Source organism: Anser anser, assembly GCF_964211835.1.
Source record: "Anser anser genome assembly, chromosome: 1".
In the NCBI taxonomy this organism is placed as follows: domain Eukaryota; kingdom Metazoa; phylum Chordata; class Aves; order Anseriformes; family Anatidae; genus Anser; species Anser anser.
Genome location: NC_139720.1, coordinates 132587207 through 132606501, shown reverse-complemented (window position 1 = coordinate 132606501; position 19295 = coordinate 132587207). Strand labels below are relative to the sequence as shown.

Here is a 19295-nt window from a genome sequence, read left to right as displayed (position 1 = left end):
AATTTATAACATGATGTCTTAAACTCAGATTTTTCCAAAGTCTAGAGCATAACCTTGTAGGTATTACAGTCCTGCCAAGCAGCACTAGAAATAACAGTCTTTACAAGGCTGAAGAGCAAGACATACAGAGTTCTGTTTTACTAAACAAAAGCTCCAAGTTTTGACAAATGCCACACTAAGAGTATCCCTAACAGCTGGCTGAGCTGAAGAGGAGGACTGAGCAAACACTTAAGCTCAACAGAAAAAAAAAAAAAAGGATATTGGTCAGTCATTTCTTGTGAGATTGTTACACTGCAATAAACTCAAGTCCTGATAGCTGACCATATAGAGCAGACACTTTACAGTTACTTCAGAAACCCACACTGGTCACTTAGAAAGTGGAACAGGAGCAGGATATACCTTTTCCAGCCTGCGATGCAGAAGAATTCTCCTTTGTCTTAGGCTGCAAATGACCAACCAGGGTGTACTGTTCAGGCACCCTGTACAGCTTATCTGGACTGCGAGCAACTTCTTCTTGTGTTGCCATCAGTGAGCGTTCAGAAAGTACTGGGGAGTTGTTGTCGTATGGGGAGACATCTCCGCTCGAAGCTTTGTTGGAGTCTGTGGAAGAGTGTCTCTCTCCTGTGGAGTAGGAACCTTCTGACCGCAGCATCTCAGGACTTCTGGGAAACATTGTTAAACAAACTACTGTTAATGAAAAATGCTTTATATTCACAGCTACAGGTGCAGTTTGATATCATACAGATAAAAAAAATTAAATGCAAAAGTATGATCACGGGTGCTGAAATGAAAACACTTCAGAAGCAGTATAGAGGTGAATTTTCCATGAGTAAAACTTCTGCCGTGAAGTGGCCAGCAGAGGCCACTAAAAATCAAAAGATGTTGCTATCATGAAAAAAACCAACAAAAGCCACACAATCGTACACTTCACCACAGGAAATTAAACAGTGAATCAATTCCTTATGTTACCTTGACAATTCTGCTTGTTGCAACAATAAATCTGGGGGCATGATAGGGAAGATTAGTTTGATGATAAGCAGTATGCTAAAATCACTTCTTCCATTCGAAAGTAATACACAGTCACTGAAATCAAATAATTAGCTCATCTCTCACACTGTGAGAAGGATCGTCCTCTAGAGACATCAGAAGGTAAATATTCTACAGAGTGCTACCAGATATATCTATCATATTTCTGATGGGGGCAGCAAACAACTGGCTCTGGCAATAACTTCTAGAACTTCTTTTACCATTTCACCTTTATATTACCAACAGCATAGACTGCATTTAATTTCAACCAAAAAAAAAAAAAAAGTAAACAAAACATCCACCAAAAGGTACCTCCCAGGCTCAGAAAGAAACCTCTTTTTTCAAAGTGTGTTGGGGACACTGAGGGAGATTTCTTGAACTGTTACTGTTTATTATGTAGACAGGAGAGAACCTGCAAGCTAGAGAACCTCTCAAAGCATATGTAGAAATACTCTGTAAACACACTTTTTTTTTCCTGTTGGATGCCCATAATTTATATTTTTATTACTCATTTTTTCATTTCTCTGAACCTTAATCTTTGTTTCTTAGATGCTTATCTTATGCTTGCTGTTCTCTTGAACAAAACAGTTTTTATCAGTGACCTCACATTAATATCTGCTCTGATTGCATGTGTTATGACAGAGGGTCTTTCTTGTATACTGAAAACGGCCAGCCCTTCTCAGAGTCAAATCCAAAGACAGCTTGAGCTCAGTGAGCAGCCAAAGCACATTATTTGTTATGGAACAATAACCCTCTTTCCAGACAAATGAAGTAAAACTGAGGAAGGAAAATAAAGAAAACACACAGTGGTAAGACAGGCTAGCCACAGCAGACTAAAGATTAATACACAGATACTGACAAATACCACTTTGAAGTGGTGTTTTTTTTCCCCTCATTGACTTACAAGTGCTGTGTCCCAAAACATAAAATATATACACTCGACATCATGATTATTATGTTTTTCATTCTCCCCCCCCCCCCCCCCCCCAGTGTAAAAGGAACCATAAAGCATTAGGACTGAATTAATAATGTTTTCTCCTAGTTATCTCCCAGCAAGAAAACCACCACTGAACTGATCCTGAACCTTAACTGGGGCCAACTCACAAAACCAGAGCTGCCACTTGGCTAAGCAGCACTGTCCCAGGCTTCCCAGTGTGGCTGGCATGGTAATGTTGGGGAGTCATTAAAACTAATTGTAAATCATGCCTCAGCTATGCAACTTCCCACCTCAGCTTCCCAGATGAAGATGAGCACAGGGTGAATTAATCTACAGCCACATACTGAAGCCACAGTATTTAAACTGGCTTTTAAATATGTAAAATGCTATAACAAAATAAAACCCTTCTTTCTTTCTCTTTCCCTTTTCCTTAAGTTCTTAACAACAACAAAAAAAAAAAAAAAAAAAAACACAAAACAAAAACCAACAAAAACAACACAACAACAAAACACTTATGCAGTGAGTGTGAGGTAAAATGAGATGCATTTAAGCAATGTCTTAAGGAGTTTTAAGAGAGTCAGAAAGACCTGAGAGGAAAGGAGAAAACTGTTGGTATCTGCAGATTTCCTGTGACCAAAAGTCTTTCTTTCCAGCTTTCTAGACTGAGTGTCATCTAAACATCATCCTGTTACCATACGGATGTGCTTAACACTTACACTGACACCAGTGAGGCTTATCTCATGTAAATCTTTGCAGGACCAGAACCTAACTATGTTGCACAGGGCAAAGGAGGTATTGAACCAATTAAGCCATGGCAAGGTAACACAAGGAAGGAGGGGAAAGAAATGCAAATGAAAGAATGTGGGAACAAAAACTTGAGCTTTGTGAAACACTGATTTAATGTCTTACCTTGAATGATCTCTTATAGTCTAGCTTGTCTCAAGACAGAGCTCCTGATAAAAATTTACTTAAATGGATACTGTCAAGTTTTTGGAAAGGTCCAAACATTCAAGTTTCTAACCTCATTTACTATTTCTGCTAGTAAACCCATGCAATTTTTTATACCTAATATCATTTTCAAATTTCTTTAGAAAAAAAGTGTTAAAGAAAATGCCTGTAGACTCTGCTAATCTTACTATAAGAAACTATCAAAATGGATTAAATACTATACAGCTGGAAATTGATCTCATGCATTTGCTTTACATACTTAACCTTAAGATGATATTTAAGAATAAATGTCTTCGGCTCGCAGCTTTCCAAATAAAACATGAATCTCCATATGTTCCTTGAAACAAAAATTTTGCATCTGATTTGTTTACAGTTTGAGTTAATTATCAAAGAGATATTAATTAATCTTCTCCTAGATAATTGTGAGACTGTCTACCTATATGTTGGGGAAAAAATAAATATAGAGGCAAATGTCAATACTGCTCAGGATACACACCTATATGCAGCCTATGAATAAGGGCAGATTATGAGTCCCATTAAGAATAATAGAAAATTATGTGTTACTAAAGGTGAGAAATGGGAAGGCAAGTGAAATATTTTCTGCAGGTTTTAAACCACATTATGGAAAAGACTTAGGAAGTGGTTAAGTGCATGCATCTGACTGAAAGGTTTGAAAGCTGCAGAAAGAACTTATGCAGCACTTGTTCAAAAATACTATTTCAGATTCCAAAACAAAAATCAACTATGCTGTTAAAGAGTCTTGAGTTTTCCTTTTTAACTGGCATCCTTCTGAATTTGTCATCCACCAGAGTCTACAAACATGGGTGACTTGCAAATATTTTAATAACAATAATTACTTCTACTGAGGACATTCCTACTTTTCCATTGGCATTAAGGCCATCAAAACCAGAAATCCCATTTTAGTTTTGGCAGAAATACTTTTCTGCTACAACTTAAAGTTTCTGAGAGGAAAAACAATTATTTCTTATAAGAGGAAAATCATACACAGTTTGATGGCTTGGCAGCATGAAGTAGCAATTTCCATATATATTTGAGGTGCCACCAACAAAACAGATTATTGCAGGATTATGATGTGGTTGCTACTGTAACAGGGTAGAGTACTCAATGGTTCAGGAAGCCTCTGTGTTTAAACATACTGTATGGAAATTAGAAACTATTGTATGGCCTCATCTTGGGTGCCACAGGTTTGGGTGAGTTAAAACCTATCATTGCTATCAAAAGCACTCAAAAATTGCACAAATTTAAAACACGTTTACTCTAAAATTACTCCGTATTTACTCTAAAATAACTCTAAAACACATTTATTCTATCTACTAATCATGATAAGCAATAAATAGTCATAAGAAACATTTTATTTTTTTGTTAGTTTAAAGATGCTTCATCTTACAGCTGGAAACTGCAAATTCCATTGTCATCAAGCCAACATACAAAAACGTTGGGAAAGTCATCCACAAAAGCAGACTTCATAATTGCAGCCACTGGTAATTAGTGCTTTACCATGACCAACTTCCATAAACTCCCTGACACATCAATTCATGATGCTCAGCTCTTAAGAGAACTGAAATATGAGGAACAACTGATTTGTCCTCCTCTGAGGAGGAAAAGAGATTGTTTTCTATTAGATTAGAACCAAGATAGCATTTGCAGTGGCATCAAAAGCAGAGATGCGAGGGCATTTGCAGAAGCAGGACCTTCAGTGCAAGTAATATAACATTAAAGTCTTGAAGCTGATTCCACACACTATGTTATGCAGCCAACCAGCTTTTATGATGAAGATTCTCTCAAGAATATCTAAAGTTTTCTGTTCCATGGGTCCAAATTTGGAATGTGCTCTTGAGTATGTAATCAAGGAAATTTCAGGAGTTGTACGGACATATTTTGGAAGCTCATTGTTATGAAATCAAGACAAATATCTCCTTGTTTTCTGCTTTCTCACACTTCTTACAGGAAAAATAACTAACAAATATGTATCCTCAAAACTGATATTATGTCCTGAAAAAGATTCATCTCTTAAGAGCATCACACTTCTAGCGATAACACTAAGCAACATTCACTCTAATTGCCTGGAATATCTTAACCAAGAAGTTGCAATCACAGTGAAAACATATTTCATTAACATTAAGAATAAATCACTTACATGATACCAGAGTAGAAGACAAATGAGAGATAGCAAGTTTTTCCTATCTCATACCTCATCTGCCCATTACTGAAAATACAATAAATTGGTACTAGTGTAGCCATAATGCTCCTATTTGATTTAGTAACCTTTTCTTACAAAACCCTTTTGTCAGTTGTGACCAGCTTTGCACAAAAGATCTATTTTCTCCTGTAGGTGTGCATGTTGGCTGAAAATTAAGGAAGCTAATGGAAAGGTCAATTAACTTAAAGGAAACTGGATCTAACAATAACCTGTTACATCCACAATGATTTGTAATGTAAATTTATGCTCAGTTAGTTTGTGAATCCACGTGAGATACAATTTTATGTCTTTCTATTACAGACAGTGAAATCCATCATTAAATTTTTTATAGGCTTGTGTCACAAATATGATCATTTCAAACTGAGAGCTTAAAGAAAAGTCTCTAAAGAGTACCGTATTATTACCATATATCACGTGATTTTCAGTGCCTCTCCTAACTGCTGCCTTAGACCATGGCAAATATGAAACAAGTGTAAAAGACAATTAATAACTAATTATCTGGCATTTCTTGTGACTTAAATATATACATGGTTAGTTGATGTCAGTCAGACAAACTAACTGAAATTATTTCTTAACTGCAGTACACTAAGGAAACACACACAGACAATTACCACAGATCAGATGATATGTGATAATTTGCTACTGCATGTTATGTATTTATGTAGCTAAACTAACATCCTTCACAACACGATATATTCTGCATGTTATAAAGAAGCCTTTTTCCCTCATGTGTTAATTGTACTATTTCTTTCAATACTTTTTCCTTTAAAGCTAAGCACACTATTACATTACCTCCAACAGTACAATGTTCAGAGGGAGAGAAAAAAAATCATAGCTAACTGACTGTACAAATTCAATTTTAACTATATTCTGAATGCACTAGGCACTTTCCACACACACACAGGAAGACAAAGCCCAATCTGTCCCAGAGAGCTTAGAGTCTAGGAAACCTCTTAAAAGTTACTTAAAGCAAGCTGGTCAAATCTTGTAATTTTAGGGTCTGGCATATTGGGATTCACTAGAATAAAGGCAATGAATGTGTGTCCCTTGAGAAAGCCAGGAGTCCTGTTAATCCAAATGTACAAAGTCACAGCATTAAGGCACACGGGTGTAGGCATACATAAACCATACACAAAGTTAGAATATGTTATGTAACATAACTGCAACCATAATCATAGTGACTGGTGTGATTTTTTTCTCTTCATGTTTCACAAAGCATACAATTAAATAATACCCAAAGAGTTCCCATATGCCCACTGTTACAGCAGTTGACTTGTTTACAATGCCCTACCTAGGTCACAAGTGTATACAATAGGAAAAGAACAACAAACTGGCCAAACGGCTAGCCGTGACTGTGTTAAGGCACTCTAGGGTGTGTTTCAAGGATACCATAATACAAGCCTCCTCTTACTGAAGACTACAACAAACCCAGCTGATCACTAGAATACATCCTGTCAGTTAATAGTGCACTGAATATTTTTATGTACATGTCATTCTGTTCTCTGTAGCAGAATGCAATCTTTGCTTTGAATCGGGAAACAAGATTTGTCTTTAGAAAACGTTGTACAAGAGTCATAATTTCTTTGGCAGAGTCTGTTTAATGGGGAAGATATTTCTACTCCACTGTAGACAGTGCATAAGAGCTGTGGAAAACTACAACCTTTTGAATGCTTCCAGTGGGAGATAGAAATTCCCAGCAGAAACAGGGATGATGAAAAAACAGATTACTCACGATGACTGGGAAGCTTTCCTCCTCAACAAATAGTCCACAACATCTGGGTCAGTCTCTAATAGGCTAATAAGAACTTCATTTTGTAGGTCAGGGGAAACCTATGAAGACAACAAAAATACTTAATTGGAGATTAATAACTTTTACATACATTCATTTTTGTACTATGCTGAAACTAAAAGATCAAGTACGGTTACATTTACAGAGAGTATATTAAAATAAGTATTCAGACACTTCCACTTAAATGAGTAGTTTCATATAACAGATGCAGTAGGACTGAAGATCGCTTTGTACAAAGTCAAATGCTGATTACTGTTGAATATCCTATTAGTACCCAGTTGGGTATTATATCTGATAACAAGAGTGGGATTACTTATGTATTGCAATCTCAAAAGCCCCAGTTGAAGGTCCTCATCTTCTAACTCCATTCAAAAATCTAGGGACATTCATACATTTCCATTCCAAGCAACTGTACTTCTCTTGTTTTAGAAACAACATGACATGTAATTACAGAAGAAAAAGAATGTTTCTTCATATATTCCATGGCATTTGGCTTATCTATGTCCCTGTCATATAGAAATTTCATGGTGACTGCTCTGTCTCTGAAGTTCTTCCATTGTTTTATTTCAGTGACAGCTGCTAAAGGTCAACATTTTTCTAAATTAAGTCTCGCAAACATGTAATGTTCAGATATCCGTATGGCCAAATGCTGGGATTGAGAAGCATTTAAATTCTCCTTAGGGCCTATTAGAATTTGAGCAGTTCGTTCGTTTTCATTCCATTGATAAATCTTTAGTGGCACTTATGTTACAGGAAAATGAGAGTTTCTATCCCTCTTATACCATACTACTACAGTTATACGTAGAAACTATCATAGCTATTCTGTACTTGGGAAATACAGAATGAATGGTAATAATGAATCTGCCTGTCTGATGTAAAATTGCTTAAATTACAAAGTTTATCTGTTCACAACTCAGGTTAACGAGTAGGTCCTGTTGGATCTCTAGCCTCTCTGAACTTTGGATAGTAGCAAGACTCAGACAGAATTTGTGCCATCTTCCTCTGGAGTTTGGCTTTCTTATTTGCAAACTCCCTCTAGTGCACTTTATACGGAGACAAACCTTCAAAACACTTGATACCTTCAGCTGTTGAAGGATATAACATCTCCTGGGAAGGTGGCAGGAATGGCACTCCAAAATCTGCCCAAGTAAACTTTGTGCTTCCAGTTGCATTTTATAATGCAATCAATCAATCTTTGAGAGAGTTTGTCCACATCACAGTCGAACATTTAGCTTGCCCATCACAACACTCAAACAGATGAAACCATCTGAGAAACCTGAGCTAACAGCTCAGGTTCACTCATGACGGATGGAGCTGGAGGCAAGACAATCTCAGCAAGGGGTCATCAATTGTGCAATCTGCTTCTGGATGCAATTTGTCAGAACCTGTATCTTTTGACCTTCAGGTCACACTGCATGGGCCATTTATTCTCCCAGACATTTACTGGGAAATAGGAATAGAATTAGTAATAGATTCCTCAGGGGAATGCCTTGGTTTGGGAGGTATTTAGGGAATCACATTACAAAGAAGGCACATTACTTTGAAAAAGGAAATAATTTGAAAATAAATGAAGATATGCATCATTTACTTCAAATTGATCCAAAACATCTATGAAAAATTTGTGTGACTAGGTCTTTATTTCTTTTAAAAAATTATGTTTGACCTCTACACTGGAGAAATTTCTTACTGATGGCCATTGGTATTCTAGTCTTTAAATACATTACCTTCTTTTTATAGGAATACATTTTTGGAAACCTGGTGCCCTGTGACTTGTCTGTTCAGATAGCCTTTCCATACAGTAGAATTCACTCCAGATAAAATCTGAGGGCAAAGCAGAATTCATGTCTTTCTGTATGTAACTTACTATTCACCTTAGTTTCCAAGTTGCTATACATGTAAGAATTTACTGACTTTGTCAGAAAAAATAGAAATATATTTTCCATGACTTACAAGCAGTCTTTCATTCCATAAAAATCAAACTGAAAAAAGTTCTAACACACTGAAAGAATGTACAAAACCCAAACTTAACACTTAATCAAGTTATAGGACTTTTATCTGAGTGAATGGGGGCACACCTATCTATGTATGATCCTTTAACTGGGTTTGTACAGATGGTCTCCTTTGCTAGTTGTTTGGTTTTGGGTTTCCTCCCGTGAAGCAACTTAAATCAATTTGGTTAACTAACTTGCAAGTGTAGAAATGATATGCATGTAAGTATCAATTTAAATTTATAGAGAATTACTAAATGGGTATCTTCAGAAGATGTTACAGAGCTGGAATTATTATTATTGAAATAACTGCTTAACTGGCAGTTATGTCTGAGCAGATGGATGAGAACTTGAAGTTCAGGGACAAGGGTAAGTACACATGGGAAAACAAGGCACTGCTGAAATAACAGTTTTTGCATCTGCTGATCACACACCTGGTCTGATCAGAGGGCTTGGGGGCTCTCAGATGTCCTGTACAGTGAGAGATATTCTGAGATTCTAAGGTTGGGTATTACAGCTACTGAGGCACAGAAGGATGAAGGAACCTTTGTATTTTGTGCTTTGTGCCATCCCTGGCTACTGAGTTGGCACAGAGAGGCTATATGACTGCCTCTTCAGTGGGGAGGCCATAATAGCTTCTAACAATAAAAATAAGAAATTTCAGACACTATGTAAGACACTCTTCTTTGCAGCAGAGATGGATTTGGGTGCTGGATGATGTAAAATGCATGACCAAGTTGCTACATGCATGACCTTTCTTCTTCATCCTCCATGCCCAGCCAAAGCCAATGAGGTAAAGTGTGGTCGTGTTCAGTCTCCCTGAATACAACTTCTGGGCATTGTTCAGAGACTAGCAAAAAGCAGTTCCACAATACGTACTCATGCATCCCTGAGACTCACTGAAATTGATAGGAATTGGATATTAAAGTCCTTAACATCAAGGACTTAACAGCAAGGTCAGCATATTCTATGCTAAATCCACGTTTGCATATTAATGATGTTAATGGCAATTGCTTTAGGAATAAAAACAGACCCCAATAACCCCAGGCTGTTCTGAAAAACAGAGCATTTCACTGATAAGTCAGAGTCATTCTGATATTGTGGTCTGGGCTACGTAGCATGTGCTGTATTCCTACATTTTCTTTCACAAATGGTGCTTCAGTTTCAATGCTGAAGTCAACTGGAGTTTTATAACTTCCCCATATACAAGAGTAACAGGAAAAAAAAAAAAAAGCAGAAAACCAGCTTGGCATCAATATGCTATATGCTATAGCTGTAGCTGGATCCTCAAGTCCAGATGTTTCTCTTTTTTTAAGTAGCACAAATGTCAAGTATAAACAACACTCCTGGTTTGGCTCCACTCCTGTGGCTTTGGATGACGAACTGATTGCTGCCTGATTTCAAATAATCAGAGTTCCAGTACAATATAATGTACAAGTCTTTTCCTTTCCATGCATCAATTACCAAAGGATGCTCTGGGTTTATTATCTTTAATTATCTTCAGAATACAAAAAGTCTCCCTGCGCTGCCTAAATTTTTCATGCTAACATGAAAAGTTGAAAGCAAACCCTTGTAGAAGTTTTATAAAAAAGCAACTATGAGCAATTTGACACAATCCTACAAATCAAATATCACATGCAAGTCTAGACATTAGCCCAGAAAACAGGCAGAACTTGCCAAGCTGTTTGTTAAATGATGGCAATGGGAAGAGTAAAAGCACTCAAGATATGCTCATCTGTTAGGCACTTCTATAATTTCACATCAATGTATTTCAGCTTTCAGGAGAGCATCTGAGACAGGTTTGCCTCTCTCTCACATGCAGCTAGCCTTTTATTTTGAAATCTGGTTTTAATCTCCCTCCACAATCTGAAAAGCTGCTCTAGAAAACAAAAGAGAACTTCTCTTTTTTTCCATCACTGCATTTAATCTTCAGCTAAAATGCAGGCATTGATGAGGTAAAGGAATAAATTTCTCAAAATGAATGGAGACCATATGTAGGTTAGCCTAATCCTAAACCCAACCCTTTCCACATCGAAGTCTGAACAGGCGCCTGAAGTATGTGCTGAGATGCCACTGTGCTGTAAGGTGTTCTTAAAGATAAGCAACAATAAGAATGTGTCTAGTATTGCAAGTATTCTTATTCAAGTACTATTTTAACCTTGTTAGTGCTATCCACACTCTGGGCCAGCAGAACTTCTGAGAAGAGTGCAGTTCTGTCACTTTCTTATGTGCTGTGGAAGGAAAGTTAGCACCTAAAGTTTCCCCAAATTGGGGAGGGGTTTGAAGTGGTGGAGAGAGGAGAGAGAGAGAGAGAGTGAGAGAGCCTCACTGGAACAAGAATAAAAATAAAGCAAAGGATGTAACGAAAGGCAATACAGTGTTAAAGAAAAGATGAGAAAACCACAAAGAAATTAATCTCAGGATAAGAGTGATAGACGGGGCTTGTGATTGCTTTCTCATGCTTTTATCCCTGTTGAAATCTGGTAGACACCTTCTCCTTACAGTACCATGTGTCCACCACTCCCACACTCCCACAGTCCAGTCTTGCCTATTGTCTCCCACCAGTGCTGTATCTAGCACCCAGCTTTGCTGAAGCACTAAAGGAGGTCTCCAGAGCATTCCTCCTCCCATGCTGGGAACTAATCTCCTCAGTATATACAGCGCTGCTTAGTTTCAAGACACAACAAACAAAACTGTTTTCACCTTTCCAAGTCATATGTTTTTGTTAAGATATTTATGTCTACTAAAGTGAAGACAGGGTGGTGCCCACCACTAGGTCTGACTGGCTTCTGATATCTTGGAGTAGGGCTCTGCCTCAGGCACAAATCATGCAAAACCGACCCATGATTTCATAGACAGAAAAAGATAAGGCCCGAGAATGAACTGACCAGGTAACTGCTAGGCTTTACCAGTGTGCTTTAACTAAGCTGCATCTTCAGTAGGCAACAGTATGTAGGAATTACTTGATCAAAACATGTCCAAGTCCAAGGTCACCATCCCTTCTGTGAAGAACCTCCTTGCTTCAGCAAGAAAACAGAGAAGTACTCAGGAACAGCACACATTTATGCTTTCCTCCTTTTATATCATTGACAAATAAAAAAGCTTTGTCTTTCCTCTCCATGTGACCAACAAGAAAGTCTTTGATAAGGGAAGTTATTCCACTTAAATTAACCAAGGATCTCTTATCCCTGCAGAAAAATTAGCTCCCTGACTTCTAAACTTGAGAGGTGAAAGGTCATTTTCAGTCTTGTCTTGAAAACTAATGAGCAATAATAATATATTGTTTAGCACACAACTGAATAACCAACTCCATCATTTCATTTCCACAGACAGAGGAAGACATCTAAAGAAGATAATATTCTTACCGACATAGAAACAGTTCCTGGCAAGACATACGTACACATTTTCATTATTATTGCTCACTGCAAGGCATTTGCCTTGACGGAAGACTACTTTGTTTACTAATACTAGTCGAGCTTAATTTAATGTTGTTTCCACAGTTTATTTAATCCTTGTCTATTTTAATACCAACCAGGTATTTCCTCATTTAACTTACAAATGCCTAGAAGTAATAGGAAGAAACATCCACCTACCATAAAAAGGGCTTCGTAGTTTTCAATCATCTTTTGTACAACAGCTATGATAGCAGTACTCTCTTCAGCTCGAGCTGAACTCTGAACTGTGAATTCTTTGTCTGTAGATTTCTGCTTGTGCAACAGGTTAGGGCCAAAGATGGTAGCCAGGTTAAGTGATGTCATTTTGTTCCCAGTAATCTAGAAAACAGAATAAAAAGGAGGTGGGGTCTCCCAGGGTCTAGGTCTCCCAGGGTCTAATGTATCCAGAGATTTATGTATATACACAACTACATGCACACAAAACATTTGACAGATGGTTCATTCATCAAAACCAAAAAGAAGTGCTAGTCAAAAATTTATCCATTTTCAGAAATGTGGAAACACTTTGTTTGGACATCTCTGCAATAAGCACTGAGGATTTTCTCGACAAATTTTCAAACGGACTGGAGAAGAAGGTGAAAAGTGCAGCCTTCTTTAATTCCCTGGCAGGTCAGCAGTGGTGTACTTCGTCTGAACTCAGAAATACTGCCTCCTACTTCACTTTCTTACCATGCTACTGTTTCTTAAGATCAAATACTGCAAATTGTTAGTTTTTTCAATTAGCACTAGTGATATGAAACAGATACAGTGAGGAAAAGCCTACTTTTCCAAGTTTAAATAGTTAAACAGGATACTTGAGGAGCACGCTCATTATTTTTATTAATATTTTCCTGATTTTTTGCTTGTTTCTGAGAACACGCTGAATATTTACTTTTTTTGCATTTTAGTTTTTTACTTTCTTCTGCACCTACAACTCCGTGCCTAAAGAAGCAAGAGTAACCTGGTTTTGGAGGAAGTAGAAGGCTAGGAACAAGTACTGGACTGGACAGCAACTATATGAAAAATATGTCACAGAGGTTATTAAATCAAAATTTTCATTGTCAGATTTGTGAGTAAGACTACTTTTTCCTGTTCCATTCATTTAACAGAGAAAAAAGCAGGGGTCACGTGCTTCCTCTCTGTGTCTCCACTTGGTTGCCATTCTGGGAATGCAGAAGATGATGCCAGCAGACTATATAAGACTGGAAGTGAATTTTGATAGCTGAACCAGTAAATCTTGAGGCTTTTTTTAAAGAACAAACAATATCATATGAGTTATTTTTTCAGCTACAGTTGAACAAATTAATTAAAAAAGGTCAGAATGAGGCAAAAAAGAGGCAGAAAATAGCATTTCAAGAAATGAGTGGGACAAAATTAATCCTTTCAAAGCAATATTTACTATTTTTTTTTATAACAGGGTATTTACTGAATGTTCCAGTTGAATTTACAACTGTCTACTCACTACAACTCTTTTTTTAAAACAAAACATAACAAAACCACTAAAGCTCAACTAAATAGCACAGAGCTGATAGTAAAAAAAAAAAAAAATAAGTTTTCCCACTACTTAATCTTGGAAAGACATCTGCACCAAGTAGGTGCATGGACAGTCATAACAAACATGTTAGCGCTTTGTCCAGCATGACTGTGCTTAAACACCCCCTTATTGCACACCACCACGCACCCAGCTGTTTTTTGGGTGACCTGTTTTTTAAATACTCAGAGTAGTGATCCACCAAGGATGTGTGGGTATGTGGTGCCTTGACAGGGTGTGTGTACAGCCTCTGGCTGTGCCTGGATCTGCACGTGCAGGCTGTCTATACAAACAGTGAGTCTTCTCTAAAGGGCAGTCTCGGGGCATCCCTTAAAAAATGGTGTAAACATATCAACTGAAATTAGCTGGATGAGTCATTTTAGTAAAGTTAGTCATCTGTCTTCATCTTCGTGAGAGAAGGACTTTCGAAAGACATCGTGGAGAAGAGCCTGTGTGCCAAAGCTCACATGTCTTCCTTCCAATGATAGCAAAATACTTTCTTTCGCCCTGTATGCCTTTATTCACTTAATTATTAATGAATAGCTTAAGTAATTATGAATAGAATACTCTAGTGTCTATAAAAGATATCCAATTGCATGTAATATTCTTGATGCTTACAATACTGCCAAGGTGACTTACATAAATTTGCCTTGCCAAAATACCTGTAGCAGAGCTGATGTACTCTTAAGGGGAATGAAAATTCCTTTACTACAACTGTTTTGCCAAGCCCACTCTCTTAAGCAGCATCAGCCCTGCAATAAGATCCTCTCGGGTACATTCCTCAACCGAGAGAGAACTTTTTGCTGGACCAGAGGGACCAAGACCTTAGCCAGCTTATACGCACTATGTTTTTAAGTGCACTAAAATTGTTACAGGCTGCTCTTTTAAAATGCCTTTCATTATAGTGGTTTAGTTGTCTATCAGCTTATTGCTGAAGACAAAAATAATAGCATTTGAAGGGGATTTAAAACTGAAAAAGGTCCTGAAGTCACATGTAGCACATTTGAAGTTAGGACTTCAGGCAGAAATTCAGCAAAACTCAAAGTGCCTATTCTTAAATACCAACCAAGTCTAAAAAGTGTCTAAAGAAGTCAGCAGTTCTCCATTTGGAAGACAATATTCTCCAGGAGTTCCAGCAGCGTTTCAGAAGTAACTTCAGAAGTAGTCTCTGCTACAGTTCACAGGACAAGGAAGTCTGTTCCACAGAAAAACTAGTACAATTTTGTCAAGCAGTGACAGACTGTATCCTTCTCATTCCAAGAAAACAGAGTTGCTGCCTTTTGCAGAGCAGGTCACTAGTTCAAGCATTTTCCTGGGAGAAAATGGGAAACCTGGATTTTCAGATCTTCTGTAGTGCGACTGTCTTAGATGCACGTGTTAATGCTCAGAAGTACACCTAAGACACACAGCTATGGGTATTCTTGTCACTGGGGTTGGGTGTTGTACGGTCTCTCCACTGAATTTGGTCCAGAATGCAACAGTAGGGAGCAATTCACACAAGGAAATTAAGGGAAACAAGAAATGAACTAAGTCCAAAGGTCATATAAGAAAGCAAAAGCAGAGAATGACAAAAGAATGAAAAAGCACACTCTTGAATGCCTGACACTTTTCTATGGAGAGGAGGGCTGTATTTTTTCCATAGAATGTAACAGGAAAAACCAAAGGTGGAAAAAGGATGGACAACATTAAATATTCTTAACAACAAGGTCTATTATGTTGTGCATCTCCCAAAGAAAGTGCTAGATGCTTTACTGATTAAGTCATAAAAAAATTAAACTCATGCAGCCTTAAGAACATAGTAAAAAACTAAATATCAAATGTGTGGTCAAGAATAAAAAAATCTCCCCCATCTTTCAGGGGTATGCCACGTGGCTATTTCACAGCCTTAAAGATCTCTTTTCAGACCATTAATTAAGCAAAGTCAAAGGACACAAGTGTTTGGAACTTACCTCTTGGCCGTCTTTGTCTGTGGTGTCTTCTGCGTGGCCAGCCACTGTGGAGAGGAACTGCAGCAGTCGGTGTAGGGTATCGCAGTTACAGGGAGGTAGGAGATAAATGAGAAGCTGTAAGGTGCTTAGCTGTTCATCTGGCTCTAATACTAAGAGGGGAAAAAATACATTCTAAGAAAAGTACTCCAACTAACCTAAAATCAGAACAAATATACTGTTCCTAGCCCAAAGGAAGGCATAAGAATAGCTTTGTTTAATGATAATTTTTCTCATAACATCAGAAGAAAAAGAGAAAACACTTCAAGGAAATACCAAAAGCATAACAATATTCTTATGGGATTTTTGCTTTGGTTGGTCAACATTTTGCTTATAGGCTCACAGGCTCTTCTCCCAGCCTATGAGAGCAAAATCCATGCTGCGTACTCCATCACCATCACTGAACACAAAAATTCTGTGTAATTTTCTACTTTTTACATTCATTTTGGTATAGTTCTGGGTTTACAGGACACCCTTTGGAAGCATTCCAATAAAGTTTATGCTTTGGCCATTATAAATATTTTTGTTTGTTTGTTTGTTTTGTTTTGTTAGTTTGCTTTTTGTTTTTACAATTTCATATCTTACACAGAGTCTGGGAAAATGGAAAAGCAGCTAGAAATGTCAAGGGCATTCTACACTTCAAACACCTAAAATGCAATGGTAGCCAGAGACAAAGGTGAGATAAAGTCAGGATCTCAGACACAAAGGCTAGAAAGAAGCTGAAGAACATAGCAAGCAGCAGTTCAAGCCTGAATGGTCTAACTCTACATTTTCCCAACTCTTTGAGAGACCGGACCCGGGTTTTAGCATAAGCCAACACATTTGGTACTATTTAATACAATGGCTCTGAGAGCCATTAACTACCAAGAAACTTGAACTTTTCAAGCTAGGCTTTTGAAGCCAGACCATAATTTTGATTAGTGAATAGCTACAAAAACTAAGAGCATTAACAGTGCTGAGATACCAGGAACATGAATTCTATCATAATACCAATGTAAAAATAGGTATTAATAGATATAAGTGAAATCTCTGTTCTAGTTCTCTGGACTAATACAGTATGAAAACGAAGGAAAGTCATCAGCAAATTATATATATAAATATATAGATAGATAGATATTTAGAGCAAATCAAGGCTAGAGTATGAAATGCACAGAAAACAGAATATAGTTAGTAGAGATTACAGAATTCAAACAAGCTTATCAAAAATCAGTAAATCAAGATGCTGCAGAGCTCACAGAGTGTGTTGATGAAAGGTGTATAAAGTTCTCTAGTGAGAAGCGGGTCAGGCATATCACGCAGAAATTCCTTTAATAAAGCAGCAACGTCATGAATGCTGTGCTCTTCGTCCAGCACGACATCTATGCCCCGGTCAAACTCTTCACGTAACTGAAAAAAATCATGACACAAAATCTTAGTCACTTAACTAGCATATTCCAGCATAGAAGATCTTTTAAGATGTGACCATTTTCACTTTCCAGATTGCAGAACTGGTTTTTGGTAAGGTTGAATATATAATTCACTTCTAAGTGATCATTATTAGGGAGATAACAAACACCAAGCTAATACCATTATGAGGTATTGCTATTTTTTTCCAGCTACAGTCCCCAGACAAAATTTTGTGTAAGTCAAAGGTATCAAACTTCTCAGAGCCAGAAGAAATCCCTCTCCTGTATCCAATATGCCTTTCGAAAATATAGAAGCCTGACTTTCTGAAGAGACTTCCCACCATCCAGAGCAGAATACTTTCTTCAGGTTGAGAGCTCCATCCTTTACTCTTTTGTTCTTTTTGAAAATAGTCAAGATGTTTTAAAACTGTTTCCTGGGAATACTTCATATCTTTGCTAATACTATGAGGTGTCATAATATATCCTTTCAGGATTATTAATCTTACTAAACACAAGGAAATTTGAGATATCAGCTTGCCTTACCAGGATTATTAAATGCACTTCAAAAAGGAAGAAAGAAGGTAAATCACAAGCAAACTATGTGTGTGATAATCTGAGGCAAATCTTGATTACAGGCAAATCTGTGTTGTGTGTGTATGTAGAGTAGGTAAAGAAGGTAGAAAATCCCTGTATTTTCTACATACTTTGTGCCATCATAATGAGCATGAAAGGCATTGTATAAAAAACAGAGCCTGCTTTCTAATTTATTAAGGTTATTATTGTTATTAAATTAGTCTTTATTAATAATGAATAATTATGGTATGAAGATCAGAATTTTTTCTTTATTCATCATTATGCTTTTCCCCACTGTTTTGTAGCCAAACGTTTTCCAGTACTGACTTGGGGATTTAATTCTCAGATCATGTCTGCTCTTCAGACTGATGGCAAACATGGAACATCACTGTGGAGCACCACAAACTACTTCTATCCAGAAGATTGTCCCCACAGATACTGCCCCAAGGCAACTGAGGAAACAGATTAGCACTGCATCAAGAATTTGGACTTCCCAAATAGCTGTCTGAATCACAAATTGCTAGTATAGACTTGAATATAGAGCACTTCTGGTCCATTATCTTTAGAGGCCTAAATGGGTTGTCCTAATTAGCACAATATCAAATAATCATTGGTGGAACTTGCCACATTTCAGGCCCAGGTATCACAATGGTTAAAAAGCAGTACTTTTTCACGTCAACCTTAGGTCTCTCAGACTTTCACAGTGAATATTTGCACACTTTTGGAAAGTACATCCAGTGAACTACTGTATCCACTTGACACTGAGACATGAGAACTGGGGACATCCCCGCTGGGAGAGGGACGGGAGAGCACAGCTCCAGCCATGCTGCTCTTCAGCCTTGGGGTCTGGCAGCTTCACCAGCAGAGCTATCCTCCAGGCACCCAGACTAGTGTAGAGGCCTGCCTTCCCTAAGCTCAGCAGTCATGCTCTGCTCATGCAACTGTATTGTTCCTGGGCACAAACTAGTACCTGGCACCCGGATGTACCAGACTTTGATTCAGCAACAGCTCAGGAGCCTCGGTCCTGCACCCCACTGAATGTGAAAAAGCTCTAAGGTGGTTTGTAATAGAGACACTTGTTCTAGATTTTCCCTTCCTGCTCACCAATAAAAAAACCTGCTGGCACATGCACTCATTTATTTACACATTTATGGCAACAGACGACAGTTGAAATACGACATTTTCTAACTGGGGGAGGAAGGGAAACAAAAGTATGCCTGCTTTCTGTACAAGAAAAACTAATGAACAGCTGCGAAAGCACACCAAAATCTGAGTATTGGGTTTGGCTTTCCATGGTTCAGAAAATGAATGGAATTTTAATTGAATCCAGACTTTCCCATGTGTTCGTGTTGACAGCATTTATTACTGTAGCTGCAAGGGCCAAGCTGATGCACCCATGTTGTTTAATAAAATAAATTAGTTCATCTAATTCAATAAATTAGTCCCTGTAATAGAATACATAAATACCCAAATCTCTT

The 19295-nt window shown here is 37.7% G+C and overlaps 1 protein-coding gene across 9 annotated transcripts in view; it reads right to left on the bottom strand.

Moving 5' to 3' along the window:
* The window catches only part of ARHGAP6 (Rho GTPase activating protein 6), a 325502-nt gene that overhangs the window by 6077 nt on the left and 300130 nt on the right, over positions 1–19295 (bottom strand). For 8 of the 9 annotated variants that reach the window (XM_083821915.1, XM_083821913.1, XM_083821919.1 and 5 more), the window contains 5 exons: positions 17095–17245; positions 15824–15972; positions 12503–12682; positions 6865–6962; positions 400–662 (listed from right to left, as the gene is read on the bottom strand). In XM_083821915.1, coding sequence (XP_083678041.1) covers positions 400–662; positions 6865–6962; positions 12503–12682; positions 15824–15972; positions 17095–17245 — 841 coding nt within the window. The remainder of the gene's footprint in view (positions 1–399; positions 663–6864; positions 6963–12502; positions 12683–15823; positions 15973–17094; positions 17246–19295) is intronic. The other variant, XM_083821914.1, reaches the window with a different exon arrangement.